The 17,779-nt window shown below is 36.5% G+C and overlaps 1 protein-coding gene across 1 annotated transcript in view; it reads right to left on the bottom strand.

The window, feature by feature from the left end:
- The window catches only part of LOC124186843 (regulating synaptic membrane exocytosis protein 1), a 1,552,625-nt gene that overhangs the window by 118,886 nt on the left and 1,415,960 nt on the right, over window positions 1–17,779 (bottom strand). Inside the window, exon 15 of the mRNA XM_046578894.1 lies at window positions 9,728–9,786. Within this exon, the coding sequence (XP_046434850.1) occupies window positions 9,728–9,786 (59 nt within the window). The remainder of the gene's footprint in view (window positions 1–9,727; window positions 9,787–17,779) is intronic.

Genomic DNA, 17,779 nt, shown 5'->3' with positions numbered 1-17,779 from the left:
TACTCAAACTGCAGAATAAAAATTCATTATGTCAATATTCTCTGTACACATGGTAATGTATATGGCAATTTTATGAGCCCTAATGTCATAAGTGTATTAGCAATGTTCATAAGTTTCCTGCTTATATTTTTTCCGTACTCTCACATGAATTTCCAGCGTTAAAATCTCGACGTGTATAGCTTACCCATTTTTTGCGTGCGTTCCGTAAAGTAATTGTTTCTACGACAGTACCAAAAACGAGTATTAGAATATGAAAAAAAAGTACACTTTTACGTCCTCGTACTGAAAAATGATCTTTTTTATCCTCTGACATAAAAAAGAACTTGTAAACTTTACTTTTGTTACATAAAGTATCATGTGCACTATGGGGGGAAAGAAGCCCTTTCTGTCTCGCGTGCTTGTAATATTCGTCTTCAACTTGTGCAGTTCTCGCATACGAACAAGTGTTCAGCGTAAGAATGCGTACTTCACCTCCATGATGTACAATCTACTATTTATCTAAGCAAAAAAGGTAAAATACGATAAATAATTTTTATTTCTTTGAGTGAAAACTTCTTCAGGCGCACTATGCACATATTTTCCTGTGTAGTAGAAGAGACATAACCGTTACGTTGGGCTACGTACCGCTCATTTGGGTAATCTCGGCTCGAGTTGACTTTAACCAAGCGAGAGAGAGACAGTCAGTGCATCGCTGCTCAAGTTGAGTTTACCCAAGTGAGGGTTACGTCAGAACGCGTGATGCATCAGTAATAGTCAGTGTCTAGGAAAATACGGTGTGCGTCGAGCCGATAAATAGATCTTTGTTAAAGTAATTTTTGACAATAATTGATTAATATTTTTCTTGAAGTATAATTTAATATAATAAGCGTGTGCTTAGATATAAATTTGACAGAATTTTGTTGTATGTATATAATACATAGCCCATAAAATAAGTTCACACGACAGAAGCGAAAACTTATACGACATTTATAATCCTAAGTAATATATATAATCAAAATGGGTCAAATTATCTATATTACTTAGAATTATTAATGCTGTAGGGGAGAGTGGGGTCCCCTGTGACACGGGGCACCCTGTTCCACTACCCATATCTCGTTTGCCTCTAGTGGCAGAATTTTGTACTATTAACCTATTAATCGTTGTCTAAAATCTGTCAATTCCATCCTATTTTCATACAGTGAACAGTTGTCGTCATGTAGAAAATCAACAACATAGATTCAGGCCTACCGAAAGCTGGCTTTTGTGCCTTTTATAATCTGTCTTCTTATCCATTGCTGTGGGGTTTTTGTGAGAATCTCCTTATATATCATTAGCCATACATAAAGGTAAGTGGGAGTACGAGTAAATTGACCTCAAAATGGTTTTTCTGTCAAATAATAATCAAAACATTATCAACATGCAGAGGGGTACATTGTGACAAAATTTTATGGGGCTCGTTGTGCCAATCCTATGGTAGTGTATAAATGTGACTTTATTTCTCACGTATTCGAGTTGAATGACATAAATCTAAATCCAAGCAGACATGATCCAGAATAGAAAAAAGAAATCTGACCGAAAAGTCTTCGACGCTGCTACGATGGAGGCTGCTGTTCGAAAAGTTATCGACAACGACTGGAGCGTCCGTTCCGCTGCAGCAGCATTAGGAATCAACAGAACGACTCTACAGTGATACGTCACTAAATACAAGACGCTTCCAACAGATGCACGACAGGGCATGAATTTTGCTCCAAATTTCCGGACCAGAATTGTTTTCTCAGAAGCTATTGAGCTAGAGTTGAGAAACTATTTACTCACCGCATCGAATATGCATCATGGCTTACCTCGTAAACAAGCCGTGGCCTTAGCATATCAATTAGCTATTGATAATAATTTAAATTGTCCAGAGTCACGGCATCGTACAAATCAGCGGGTGTAGATTGGATTTTCAATTTCATTAAAAGATATCTAGATCTATCCGTCAGAAAACCATAAGGGACCAGTCTAACTCGGTCAAGTAGTTTCAATAGAAATACAGTTAACCTGTTCTATAATAATCTAGAAGCAGCGTACAAGCAGCTGGGAAGTCGTTAACTGCTTCCATTTACAGCCTAGGCGATATTGCATTAACAACAGTTCACAATTCATCGAATGTAATTGCACAGAAGGGTGAGAAGCAGTTTGATCAAATGACATCCGGTCACAGCGTGTTTTATTGCTGCGAATGGAAATTTAATCCTTTCATTCTTAATAGTTCCAATCAAAAATTTCAAATCCCATATGCTTCATGGTGCTCCACCAAGTTCTGAAGGAGCTGCGAATCAAAGTGGTCGGATGAACGGTAAAGTATTTATCGATATCTTGAAACATTTTCAAATACATGCTCGAGCATCCGCAGACCGCAAAGTCGTGCTGATTCCTAATAACCATGATTCGCTCATCATGATAAGTAGTTTGAATTTTTGTAATACTTCGAACAAGCTTCAATCACTAGATCGTACGATTTACAAGTCATTGAAAAATTCTTTCAACACAGCCTGCAATGAATGGATGATAATCAACCCAGGAAAATCTAGATCTATTTATGAGATTGCGAAACTTTTTGGTATCGCCTATCCAAAGGCATGTACTGTTCGAAACGTAACGAATGGATTCGAATCGACAGGTATTTGGCCGTTGAATCGCGATCTATTTCATGACGATGAATACCTGTGCTCGTATGTCACCGATCGACCTGCTCCTACCATTGAAACGAATCAGGCCCTAAGCATAGATTGAAATATCAATGATGCTTCAAGTATTGTTAATAAGAATGATGTGAATAATAATAATGTTAATGAATTCATGGATTCGAGTACTAGTTTTGATATTGATGATCCATTTGCTTTTGATGCAGTTGATGTAGTACCTGCAAGCTCAGTACGTGATGGGAATAAAACTGATCCTGCTCATCACGTGTCGCTGTCGCTCGTTGCTCCATTGGTATTTGATATCGTAACAGCTCTTGAAAATCGTATTGAGCCGATTGTTCTCGACATTCCAGTAATAGCAGATGCTAAGTTATCAGTTATTACCTGTGAATCTACTTAGATTCCACAAGATTCACTGAAAATTAAACTTGAAGCCAGAACTAAGTCAAAGATTGAATGTAAAAAAAACAACTATATTGCCGCAAGATATAAAACCATTTCCAAAGGCTGAATCTCGGAAAGGAATCAGCAGAAAACGGAAGAGTAGCGCAATACTAACTGATATCCCTGTAACAGATACTCTATGTAATGAAATGAAAGCTAAAAAGTTTAAAAAATAATTGATATTAGAAAAGAAGCTGCAGAATAAGCCAAGCCAAGAGAGAGTGTGCACAAATCTCAAGTTATATGATAATTTTGACAAATAAATTCCCGCTAAAGAATTCAAAAGCCATAGGAGTGAAGAAGGAATCTTTACCGAGCATAGGTGAAGAACCAAAAGTTGGTAAAAAAAGAGGCCGCCCCGAGACACAAAGGAATGCTGAAAATAAGGCACCTCTTTTTTAATGTGATAAACAAACACTTGAGCCTGTTTGTTATTCTGTACCTGAGTACGTTTCAGACTGAAGTAATTAAAATTATTCATCATAGTAATAAGTTTGAAGTTGCAATAAGAATGAAAAATCTTTACCTGAATAAGTTTAAGGTCAAATCGAAAGTGAATGTGTATTTATTCGTATTAAGTTTTACTTTAACTATCTCTAACAAGCTAATAATTTGAAGTTCAAGAATAACCATAAGTGATAATAATGTGTTAAGTTTTAATGGAAAATATAATAGATATAGTTGTACTAAGTGAATAAAAAAAATGTCTGTAGAACTGCTACGCAGTAGGTTCGTATATTGAAAAAGGTTGTATTATTTCTATCATTTCAAATGAAATATATATCAGAGCTATCCAGCGCTGTCCAACGGGTACTCAAAAATACAATAAACAATTAGTGAAACTCGATGGATTAGGTATGTGCCTGTTTTTCCTACATGTCACACAGTGCCCCACATATGAGGCACTTTGTGCCATTTACATTCTATTGAAATTCAGTAATGTTTTATTATTACAGCAACATTAATTTGTTCATTGATTTCAATTTATATACTTGAATAGCTATATCATACAATGGATACTGAGATATGTTGAGTTAAGTAGATAAACAGAGTGAAATTCTAGATAAGAAAAATGTGTCACATGGGACCCCACTCTCCCTTATAAGTTTTCACTTCTATCGTGTGGTCTTAAGTACTCACGCTGCTTCTTAACTACATAGCTACAGTTCTAGGTATATATATATATATATATATATATACGTGAACTGCCCCATATATATATATATATATATATATATATATATATATATATATATATATATATATGGGGCAGTTCACGTCGATTCGACCTGGGTTTTACCCTTGACCTTTTGGATTTGGTGCGCGATTTTTTCTATGATTGTTCTCATTTTGAAAGGTACTCTGTTTTTTAATATATATATATGTTGTAGAATATCACAGTGATATGGAAACGTAGGCATTTCAGAGATTATCAAAAGTTCAGTTGATTATAGATTTCGACATAGAGCAGCCTCTTTCAATTGGCCCGTTTGCTAGTGATCTGGTATTGTTTGCAGTATTGTCCTATCTGTGATGCAAACAATATCCCGAAGTTATGAGGCTAGTATTTTTTCCACATAGCCTCAACAGCGGTATCTTATTGAGAGGCCACCATTTGATAGATTTAGGCTTAATAAGACAGCAATGCTTGTACATTAAGGCTCTAAAAAGAGCGAAAATATGTAATTTTTGCAAAATCGTATATTTACAGATATGTAGGTAAATCTATAATATTAATAATTATCATCAATAACGTTATTAGGATATTTATATTTCACATAGATATATGTATCCTAATAATAATAATCTACATATCGTTTTATGTCATACAGTTTGACGCAGATTATTGAATACATATCGGGTTCTTTGCTTACATAATAATGACTATATATACTAAGAGAATATCTTGAAAGTTAACACTCGGTCACAGCCGAATCGGCACCACTTACGTTCTTCGTCTGTTTTTCGCAGGCTGGCCATTCCACATTCAATTTTAAACTCCGAAAGGCCGACCTTATATTCTCCATGATATTCTCTCACAATCAGTATATATTTATTAGAGATCGGTTACAGGTGTAGAAATTAGGTACCCTGTGTAATATATTTCCGTGCACAATATTTGCCCTAATCGTCTTACGTCATTTTATGATATACATGTATTTATGATATACATATGTATATATTACTCGAATCAATTGCTCTTAATCAGAATCATCATTATTGAATATTTGCGTATTTTATATATATATATATATATATATATATATTTATATATATATATGTATATATAGTACATAATGCATATATATGTACATATATATAGAGGGTCACTTATTGTCTGCTGAACACGAGCGCGACTGACGTATCGTTTGACCTGGCACCGCATGAACTGCTCTCTGTCCACCCGGGTCTCGAATTCAGCAACAAATTCATGACCATGTATGTCTTATACAGAGAGAATTACTAACGACTACGAGACTACGTGGTCCGTCGTCTGATAACTTTTAACCCCACGGGCTACAATCTGACAGCCATTGTCTATTAGGGCGACCAGTCGTAATAAATTTAAATGACACCTCACCGCGATATATGTAACCTTAAAAATCTTGACAGTTACCGGTGGCAGTTGTCCTCAATTATCTACTGTAACAAATTTGTAGCTCACATACATCGCGGCGAAATGACGCGCGGTCACCTTAAACTCCAGCCACTTCGGATTATAGCGCGTGCACATTAAATTTTCGCAGATGATAGGCGATGCAGTTGCTGAGACTTTACTTTGTATATCGTGTAGTTGTTTCGATCATTGACCAGGTGTTAAGACTATCACTGTCAGAACGTAGCGAGGGAACAGGCTTTAAGAAACCAGCGAGCCCCTCTTAACGCTTATACGACACACAAATTATGTGTAGCATGTCTCTTAGATAACCTCTTGAGATTAACGTGATTCTGAGTAAGGGTGTGAGGGCCCAGCACGACAATCATACCCGGACCAGGTATCTCAGTCGTTTTTGAGCTATTCATCTGTCCCGCCGTTTTCGTTGTCGTGGCTACACAAAGCAAAATCGACATAGATCGATTTGATTTACTTTACCCAACTTTGACTTTCCTGAAGATTCCCGCCAACTTATGGGCAATTTTCTCGTGAAATCTATGGTGGGCACCGATAGACTCTTTTGAACTAAATGATCGGTGTGTTTGGGTCACGTCTAGTAGTTTTGACTTTGAAAGGCTGTTCACTTTTCCATCCGCCCACCTTATCTGTCCAGAAGCCATCTCACATAGTAAGAAGGTTTGTGACGGCCAACTATGAGAAGAACACTCTAGAATCGACACAACTTAATGCGTCGTTTGTGTGTCAACCAAATACTGCCCGCGGTAATTGTAATTGTTTCTCGCACAGCGTTCGGTCAGAGGTGTTGATTCCACAGCGGTCGGCTTAGAAGTTTCCGCTCTGCGATTATCCGATCAAGAGTGTCATGCTCGGTTTCCTGATTCCGGTTCTTAACATGGTTTGCGCAAGCACGCGCGCTGTCGTTGTTATGCATCAATTGCCACAGCTACAATTACCCTTACTCTCATAGTTACAATAACAACTTTGATTCAAATGACTCGTTCGAGACTCATCCACTCTTTTTCTCGTTCATTACGGAACAAGAGCGCATGAATTTCTCTGCAAGCTATCCGGCAATATTAAGACAAATACATATAATTCTTCTTCGAGAACGTACAGCGTCTAATAATATAAATACAATTTTTTAACCCTGTGCAACGATCATATTTTTCATCTACTAATTCTTTTTTTTTTTGTATCTATTCTTATAATTATCGTGATTAATTTCATTTTTTGTAAATCTTTTTAGGCGAGTAAGTAGTTAATGTATAGTTTTCGGTATACATGCATAATAATAATGATATGCATAAAAATAAATAATACTTAATAAATTAATACATAAATGCGTGTATGCAATAAATTTAGATTTGTGTATATGCATGTATGTGTGACCATCTGTACCTATAATATATGTAAAAAAACAATCGCATATTCATGTATATATAACATATGTACGAATCATTATCATCTATTTATGTGTCCTTGAATGTACTTACTGTAATTATACATATATTTTTCATATGGCATTTGCCCACATAAAAATGCGAATTGGTGGAAACTTCGTGATATGGATCATATAACATTTTGTACGGGCATTAAATGAAAATGAAACCGTGAAAATAGAATTATTCGCGGCACTTTTCGTCACTATACAAGCCAGTTCAATCGCAGAAAGTTCCATAAAGTGTGATCAAAATCTTTTGTCGTTATATTTCTTTTCTTTTTGTATTTCTTCTTAAATAATTTTATTCCCTTGAAATCAATCTGTATTAAATTTTCTGTAAACGTCATATGTACCGTGTTGGAGTCATTTGAGTTTCATGAATTATTTTCATGAAAGCATACGGTCAACGGAAACAGAGTATGGCTATTTTTATGCCTATCGTGTGATTATGAAATTGTTTGAAATTAAGACTTTTTCCTCCAGCCGTTCTCGAGATCGTCACGGAAGTTTGTCTGGGCAAACGGACAGACTGTCAGCCTGACAAGCAACCTGATATTTTTTCTCAAAAGCTGTTCTTCAGAGACTAGAGGTCCAAAAACGTAAATAAGATGAGAAAAAAGTCATTTTTTAACAAAATCAATTTTGTTTTTCCTACATCACCATATGTGATGAAAATTAAATCACCCCGTTTTAGCTAAAAAGCTTAGTACGTTTTTACGTGAGGCATGATCATATACTGCTAGTCTTCGTGGTGCGAACAGTATCCTGTGCAAATTTCAGCTGAATAATTATGTCCACAAAACTCTGCACCCACATTTACGTGCTGACCAAACCTCAAAAAATTCTCAGGATTTTGATTCGAAATCAATAGACTGTATTTCAATGCCCGCTACACGGAGAGAAAAATCTGAGAAAAATTACCCTGCTGTTACTATGATCGTGATGTAAAAGACACCTCGTGTAGTTTTCACGGTGCTGCATCAGAAAAATTCGTCGTCACATTTTAAATTTTGTGCTGCCGAAATACATAGTTTCTAAGGAAGGTAGTGATTTTTTTCATAAAAACCTATAATTTTTGTAACATGCATCAATAAAAAATGCATTAGGCGTCTTTTACATCACGATTATAGACAGCAGGGTAATTTTTCTCAGATTTTTCTCTCCGTGTACTGTATCTCCAAAATTCATCGAGTAAGCGGTTGCCATCTGTAATTGTGAGCCGGAAGTGGAATTTGGCGAAAAAGATTATTCGAACATCTTCGGAGTAAGAATAGTATCCTGTTCAAATTTCATGAGAATTTGTTCGGTAGTTTGATTGTAATCTTAATTTCAAAAAATCAGGGATCACGTGCATTCACTCATGAAAATGCTTAAACACGAGTTCTAAGGTGCTAAACATGCTCCCTGTATGGTTTGAGATTTTTTTTTCTCGATCCAATGTGGTAAAAAAACTGCCTTTCTTTCAAATGTCTTTTGTGAATGCGAAAAAAATTAATCTTCTTATGATTTTGCGCAGAATTAATAACTAGAATCTCGATCATGAACTTTCCATTACTTCACATTTTGACATAGATATGCCGATATTTATAAATGATTGCTTTCTATAAAATAAATACATATAAATTTATCTTGGAATGATGGAACAAATCAACTGCTTTTTTGTTTCAGTCATAAATTGAATAGCTGCAGTAAGGTAAAATGAAATGTCTGTTGAAATACAAGCACTGAATAATAATATTTAGAGGTTCCTTATCGCAATTTTCAATTTCCCATTCATTTAACGTGGGGAAAATTGTGTTTGTTACTTCCCAATTTTATAACTCGACAACGGATGAACATAAAAAAAAAACACACCCAAGATATAATTTTGTATAAAATAGAATGAGCTAGTAAAAAGATACGTAATCGTAAATCTACTCATTCAAAAGTTATTCAATGTCAACGTTGAATTTTCATTTATTTTGCATTTTTTCAAATTCAGATTCTGAGGATTTGAAATTATTGAAGGACACAATTTAATAAGGAATGATATGCTCTACAAAGAAGGCCCTATGACATTTTCTGTCAATTCTGATAGTTTTGCTGTAGATCTCAAAGAAAATAAAAAATTTCATGAAAGTTCAACTTTAACACCCGTTGGTGAGCCGTAAGATTCGAAAGTGAAAATCAAAATTTTTCCCATGTCGAATGAACGGTAAATCAAAAATTGGGATAAGGAACTTCTGAATGTTATTATTGGAGGTTTAAATTTAAATAACAGGCATTTTATTTTACCCGATTGAAACTACTGAATCTGTGACTTGGGGATAAAATATAGTCTGTATTTTTTGATCTTTAATTTTAATTCAAATTTAAATTGAATTAAATATTATGTATTGTGCTTACTTTGTAATACGGTACGTGTAACAAAGTGAAAGACATATATGTTTCAACTTCTGCACTATTGAAAAGATTCATACGTGTGTGTGTGTGTGTGATAAGCAATAATATACATATGGATCATGTATATACTTATAGAACATATCACATAAAGAGAGGTTCAAACTATGAAACTTATACCGGCGTCTTTGGCAATTTCCGGCGCGTTGGTGACGATGGTGTTTTGTCCGTTTCCGTTTCTGAAAAGTAATTTCAATCTGTTAACTAATATCTCTTCCCCTAATTCTTCTACAAAGGGAAGGCGCGAGGTTAGTATCACGGATTTTAAAGCTCTTTCGGGGTAGAAAAGTACTTTGTGATAACAAGCTAGAAGCCAAGCGGCAGCACCCAACTCAAAGCCGTTCTGAAGAAGGACCGGTTTAAAAAGCGTTACGCTATTCATGTACCTGCGCCGTTGCACTCACAGTGTTGTCAGTGTTGTCAATTGCCATTGTCAATGTCATCAAAGCCGTGGTTTTACATACAGGTCTTGTAAAGAACAGAATTATCAGTGGTGGGGGTAGGCACGCTCAGTGTCCAAGGTTTCCGAGTCTCAGGCCGCCACTTAGCGTCGCTAGCTATACCGAGACGCAAATCCCGACCATTCTTGCGGCGGAAATCGAAATAACAAACTTGGATAAGTACTAAGCGTACCAATTCACACTACCATCTTTGGAAGACCTGTATGTAAGACCGTGGTTGAGACGGCGTGGCCCGCGAATGTGCGCCTGACTACCACGCGAACGGCGTGGGTTCAATCCTACCTGCAATCAAGTTTTTCGTCTCTTGTATATTTTTTTTTTTTTCTTTTGCTACTCGAAAGTGCATGCTTATCTATCAAGAATACTGTCAAGTGATGTACAAAATAAGTGGATTGTAACGTTATTATTTCTTATTATTATACATTGATTTATTGCAAAATATTACAACGGCTTACAGCGTATTTTGGTTTACAATGGCTTATTACTCGCTTTCACTGTAGTTGTCTGTAGAGCCGTTGCATCTGTTGAAATGGTAGTTATCGTAAAAGCATGAAAAACATGAATTGTCGTACAGACAACGACCGTGATAATGAGTAATAAGCCATCATAAACCAAAATACTCTTTGAACCTTTGTAATATTTGATGATACATCAGTATTTAACGATGACAAATAATAGTGTTACAATTCATTTATTTTGTAGGCAAATTGACAAAATTCCTGAAAGATAAGTATGCGCTGTCGGGTAGCAAAAGAGAAAAAAAAATAAATTAAAAAAAAAGAAAGGTAGCGAAGCTGGAGAGTTCGCTTAGTAGTCGGGCGCACCGGAGCCACATCGTCTCAACGATAACTACGCGCAACGGAACGGGTATATGAATAGCTCTACGCTTTCTAAGCCGGTTTTTCTCGAAAACCACTTCGAGTTGGATACTGCTGCTTGACCTGTAGTTCGTTATTACGAAGAGCTTTGAAATCCGTGACCACAACCTCGCACCCTCCCCTTAGTTAAATGGCAAAATTTTACCTGATCCTTTTAGAATGATCAACATCAATGTATATTTCATTCTTATTTCTCAATTTATTTTCCCCTTTAATAGGAGAAGTGAAATGACTGTAAGTTTGTGAGTGTTTAAAAACTTTCTCAACCTGTTCACGTAGAGTATATATATTTTACAAGCTGCTTTTCGTTAACTTTTTTCACCTATTGTTAGTCAAGAATTGTGTTTGTAGGTATGATTTATATCACAATCTCAATACTTTTTTATCATTATTTTTGTATTCTGTTTCTGCTTTCATTTCAATTTTTTTAATTTTCTCCTTTGTCTAGACTTTGTATAAATAACAGCCATTCATTACATTCCTCTGAAAATCCGAAAAAAATGTATGATGCATAATTCCGAGACGGTTCAAAACGCAGGATCAGACGTTGAAGAACAGTACTTTTGATAGAAATAGATAAAATAAGCTGAGCTTAGAAGTAGAAACAAATAATTTTTCAAACGTTTTGCTTTCAAAAATACTATATCTATTGATATTTCATCCGCATGAGTAGAGTCACAGATGCCATTGGCACTAGCTTCACCAGATTGAATTCATCGAAATCATGCGAATAGATAATACCCCAAAAATTGGCACCACGCTCGGAAATGCTTTAAAACCACATTTCACATTTACAGAATTATCCAGCCTGTTATTTGGGAATTACATTGATGAATAATATCATGTCTGGAAGATTAAATCAATTATAGCGAAAATGAAACAAAGAAAAAAACATGAATCTAAACCAAGGTGATCACAACGCCTCTTGTATTATGTACGCCTGTTATGCAACTATTCAAGAAGCAGGCATATAAAAGTGTAATAAACTTATTATCTAACAGTTAAAAATTGATGCAAAATTATTAATTCACCCTGAGCAAAAAGATTCATTGTCTATACATGTGACCATAATACCACATTATCTTGTTTGAAGAAAGGGAATTACTTCTTTCGGTTTACCGAAAACGCAATTTGTATCTGCAGCACCTCGCGTTTTTGCAGCATACACCCCTTCTTTATAATATACGTACGTGTAGGGGTTTCTATAACAGCTTAAACAACGTTAACCCCTCATTACCTTCGATTATTGTGTTCTTTCAATGACATTCCTTAGCGCAACGTAACTATGAAATTTTTTTCTTCAGATTTCTAATGTTTGTATGAAAGAGTAGAAAAAAATATCTATTTTGACAATTTTGCCTGTATTAATTCTACTTTCTTGTCATTTATTGACTGCCAAGCGCCAAATCCAGTCAATGACAGTTGTGATCATAAACTAATAAAGATGAGCTGCGTGCTCTGTGCATCGAGCTGAAAGCATACTCAGAAAGATAGAGCAACAGCTGGAACCGGACCTCTCATTCTCATCGGTGACTTGGCGACGCAAACGCATTGAGTACGCTTACACGGCACTGTTATTCCGGTTTCACTGTGGCGGACACAGTAATAACGGATTTAAAAATGTATGCAAATGACGCATTACACCAGATTTAACAATTATATCCGGTGTGATGAGCCATTTACATACATTTTAAAATCTGGTAATACTACGTCAGTCTTAGTAAAACCGGAATAACAGCGCCCTCTACACGTACTCATAGACTCATATAAGTATACCCCCTCGCTTGCCTTATTGCTTACCCTGCCTGGCGGATGCCCCCACTCTTTCGATCTACACTTGAAACTACTCTTCTCTAACTCTTTCGATCGAGCATCAGAGAAGTCCGGTTCCAGCTGTGCTCTCTCTTTTTAATGACGGCTTCAGCTGAGTTCACAGACCGCGCATTCTATATCCATAAGTCTATGGTTGTGATGTGGCATTTCGTGAGCCAGTCAAGTAGTGGTACGGGAACGTGTTCTGGCAGTGACCTAGGTATCTGCCAGTTGTCAGAGCAGTCACCCGAAAAGCAAATTGTCCAAGGTTCGAATGCCAGTCAAATCCAAGCCGTGAAACATTTTTCCGGAATTATCAAAATGTACGCGAAGCAGTTAAAAATTGGAATTATTCGTATTAAGATGCACTTTAAAAAAATTAACATACAACATTTTATATGCTCAGAATTATGAAATCGTGGCTCAAAATTGAAGAAACAGTTCTTTAGAGGATATAACATTTTTTCGATAATATTTTCAAAAATTTTGAGTATGAAAATAAACTGCTAAGGCTCGGTCCAATGATAGCTTTATATTTTTCAGAATTTGTTCACATTCATAAGGTGATAATAAAGCCGACTGAAGATAATTGGAAATTGCATCTACTGTAATTAATTGCAATGTAAACAGTGTGAGCGTACTCTGTATGTGTGAGCATGATATGCCTCATGATTATATTACACATCTGTTCTTCTGCTATGTCTATAGAATTTGCAGCAAAAATGTATTGAATTGATTGTTACGACTCTACGAGCAAGTGCTGTGAGTTCTGTTTTCCTATTTCTGGCAGTCTGAAATGAATAAAGGGTAACACCACAAACTTATGCAGGGCACCTTCTGCCACGCAGGTGAAGCGAACGATAGTTGGGAAATGAAAACGATCAGCCATTTTGACAGGCACTATCGAAATAGATATACAAACTATACATACCAGCTTTTTGGATTCGCTTACATTTTCCAGGCAGTGTTGGTCTAAACTAGCTTGAAGTTTTTTGACAAATGCGAAGATAATTGATATCAAATTCAGTTATATGCTTGGTATTAAGTTCTATGCAGAAATCTATTGTTTGAACTTCTTCTTTCAATTTTGTGGGTTAGGATTTCAAATGAATTAAAATCATTCCTTTTAGTCGTTTACGTTGTGTCATTCCGCCGACTTCGCTAAAATATACGAGTATTATACATGAAACATGAACAATACGCCCTCCACTAATATACGTTATAACTTTGTATTGAGCATTAGATGAAACATGCTCCATTGTGTACCTAAAAGGTTTCAAAACAAACCACTTTTATTCCAAATGGAGTCATGAATTTGAAGCTGAAATTTCTTGAGGGGTCAGAAAGTAGATAGGCTAGATTGGTTCGGGGTCACCAAGAAGTTTCCAAGTCCCCACATCGACCTACTGCGCATGTACAACGGCGGGAAATTTCAAATCTACGTAGGTAGAATGCGCACATGTACTTGATCCAGGCGAAAACCTTTTTCTAGAACGTTTAAGGGTAGGGAATTATCCACACTCTCTACGTTATGATAGTTTTTACCCTTATCAGATGAAATTCTACAGATTCACGCTCTGCTTTTACCCTTATGGGAAGTAATCCCCCAGAATAGCGCTCTAGGCTATTACACTCGTCGAGTAAGATCGAGAAACTGCATTACCGAGCTCAACCAAGAACCCTCAACCAGTCAATCTCGAACCCTCGCACGTGACTAGTTCATCAAGGTTCCTTCATCGCGAATCAGCTTCCTGAAGGTTACTTTATCATGAATCTGCTTCGGAAAGATTCTTTCGCCCTCCGACGGTCGAGAGGTTTCGAGGGAAGGTAGGATGTTGGAAGACTTGCAACGACGTTGAAGTTTAGGCTGACAAACAATTTTCGGAATCATCCGACAAGTTCCGACTTGACATCCAGAGGACCGCGTTGGATTTTACTTGCTTTCCAGATCAAAAATGTATCATCAATTGTGTCGAATGACAGTTCTTGTAATTGTCAAACGGAAGCCGCCAGATATCATCAACTTGGTAAAATCAACTTTACAGGTTTCAACTTCCTTGCCATTACATCCTTACCTATTTTGTTGTACTTGGAGCATTACGCGCACTATTATTGCATAGTACGAATATCGGGGTTCAACGTGAACTCCCAGTTTACAAGTGCTGACTGTGGAACACAATACATCGAATTAATAATGAGCAAAGACTTTCAAGAGAAGCAATGCCTTTTAGAGAAATAACTACAGAAATTATTGATAAACTCGTCAGTACACACAAGGTTGATTCAAAATTACTTGGTACAGTCCTTCGATAATTATGTCGAGTAAGCTCCAAAGTGCTGAATGTAAAATGAACCCATATATGGTGGCATATGCCTGGGCCAGGCGTGAGTACATTAAAAATCTTGGGTCGGCTATTGTGTAAAGAAGAGACAACGGTTACCGAAAAACCAAAATATACATCGATTATAAGTCATGTGGGAGACTCAAATTACGACTTAAGAGTTTACCAAGAGAGGATAGTATTTCAAAAACACGCGAGAGACTTAGTTATAGAGTTGGGTGGTGTGATTTAGAGGTAGCTTTTCAAAAACGATCAGGAGTGATATTACGCTTGAAACATTTAGATACAATAGCTTTGATGAAAGATGCACAGGCTCTATTTGAAACGTGGAATAACAATGTGTTAAAAGAAGAGAACGTTTCCAAAGCAAACGCTGTTTGACCTGCGGAATACAGTATCTTAAGGGGGCCCTCTGGTTTAATGGGCTCAAAAAATCAATTTTTTTTTTTTTTTTTGCATGTGGAGTTATTTTGGAATGTGGAGGTTATTTTTTGATATTCGAAGACATTGTAAGGATACAGCAGTTAGAAGGGACAGGTGTTCGGAGCGTTGAGCGGAGCGCTTGGAGGTTGAGCCTATTGCTCTCTGTCGGCTTTATACTTGAGACCCTTCTGAAAAAATAAAGCTGAAAAATCGGCTTTGAAAGACTTCCAAGAGCAGGAGTAATGTGTACCTTATGGACCAGGCATCGCAGATTAGTGGTCAGTTAGAATTTTTATAGTTATAACTGTACTTGAAACTCTAAACGCGTTTTTCTCGAAACCATGTTTTTCAAACTTTCCTCCATCATATCTCAAAAACGGCTTGGACGATTTACTTCAAATTTATAGGGTCTACTCGGTACATCTAGACGCATTGAGTGAACTATCATCATCCCAAAATTTTGAACATTTTAATTCTTATGTATTAAAAAGTTGACAAAAAAAAAATGAAATTCGGTCTTTTTTGTTCCGAAGTCTGTCAAATATCCAATTTTCAAAATTTTTCTTTTATCGTAGTCCACTCGGTGTATTTGAGTATACAGATTAAAACCTCGCCGGGTTTTTTTGTTTCAGATCAGCCAATCAGCTGATATCACGGAGGAAGTGGGCGTCCATTTTTCCGAGGCGGGTGTCTTCGGACCACTATAACTTTAATTCTACTAAATGTTTTTAGCTAAAAATTTAACTGTATACTCTTGAAATATGTATAAATAAATGGTAAACAATTTAAAGTTCTATCTCTTTATTGGTCCTTACAAAAAAATCCCAAAAAATGCTCAAAAATCAGGGCGTCAAACCAGAGGACCCCCTCAACAAACGATAACAAGATTGTTGAAGTAAAATATTTTAACCTGAAGAATGCAACGATTCTATAGACGGCTGATCTCACACTCTGGTTTTGTGAAAATATATTGGATCCTATTTTCAAAGACATGGAGAAGTTCTAAGAATGTAACTCAGGCTGGACCTAGCATTCAATTGTCAACTTTACTTCAAGTACGATTAAAGGTCGGAAAGTAGAGCAAGATGGAAGCAGCTATAAGGAGACATCAACCCAATATCATCATGTTTGGATCAAGGATCCATCTCGATTAGTCCGCAAACAGATTTCAAAAGAAAAAAATTTAAAGAATACGTGTGTGACCAGTATCTCCACTCCTTTCATAATACAGAAAACTTGGTTGCTCACGAACACAATTATATGAATATGAATAACTGCAAGTCGTGCTACCTTTAGCGGTAAGTAATACATTGAAATTTAAGAACTTTCATGATAAGGAAAAAGTCCTCTTCATTGTTTCTGCTGGTTTCGAATGTCTGCTAAGGCCAATTTAACAGCACAGTACTTCCAAGACCGAGGTATTCCAGGAGTACGAACCATTTAGTATAGGAATCTACGTTAAGTGCAGATACGCCGACGAACTGTTATTTTACCGTAGTTATCACGATTTTACTCTTGGCAGATGTCTTTGTAAATTTTCGAGATGGTTGTCTGAAGGCCTACGCTCTCGATCGAGAACACTATGACATAACTCTAGGACTAACAGAGAATACGATGTTCGAATTTATCATAGTTGAATCACAACTGCTAACCGATATATATATATCTACATGGTAATGTTCATTGAAAGAGGTATCAGGGATGGTGTGAGTCAGTGGTGCAATTGGTATGCCAAAGCCAATAACAAATGCACAACACACTACAACCCAGACGAAGAGTCAGAATATCTGATGTACTATGACTTCAAAAATCCTTACGGCGCGCGGCTGGGCAATGACGCAAGGCTTTTTTACGGCGGTTTTGAATAGGTGACCAACCTCGACGGCTTCAATTTCAACGTTGCTGATAAGTTACTGGTCAGATATATTTTAGAAGTCGACTTGGAGTACCTGCAAGCTATTCACAACGTTCACCGTGACCGACCTCTATGTACAGAACACAGCGAGCCTCCTACTGCGAAAAAAGCTAAATCATTGAAAACCCTGTATCTTAAGACTCGGTACATTTTGCATTATCGAAATTTGCAACAAGCTCTACAAAATGGTCTTCACCTCACCAAGATTCACCGAGTCTTGAAATTCAATTTATCACCTTGGTTAGAAAATAAATCGACTTTAACAGCAGTATCAAGGTTCGCCACGGGCAGCTAGATCGATTGTGTCTTGAACCTGAAACATAACTGGTTGGTTGAATATT

The sequence above is a fragment of the Neodiprion fabricii genome, chromosome 7, assembly GCF_021155785.1.
Source record: "Neodiprion fabricii isolate iyNeoFabr1 chromosome 7, iyNeoFabr1.1, whole genome shotgun sequence".
NCBI lineage: Eukaryota > Metazoa > Arthropoda > Insecta > Hymenoptera > Diprionidae > Neodiprion > Neodiprion fabricii.
This window is presented reverse-complemented; position numbering and strand designations above follow the sequence as displayed.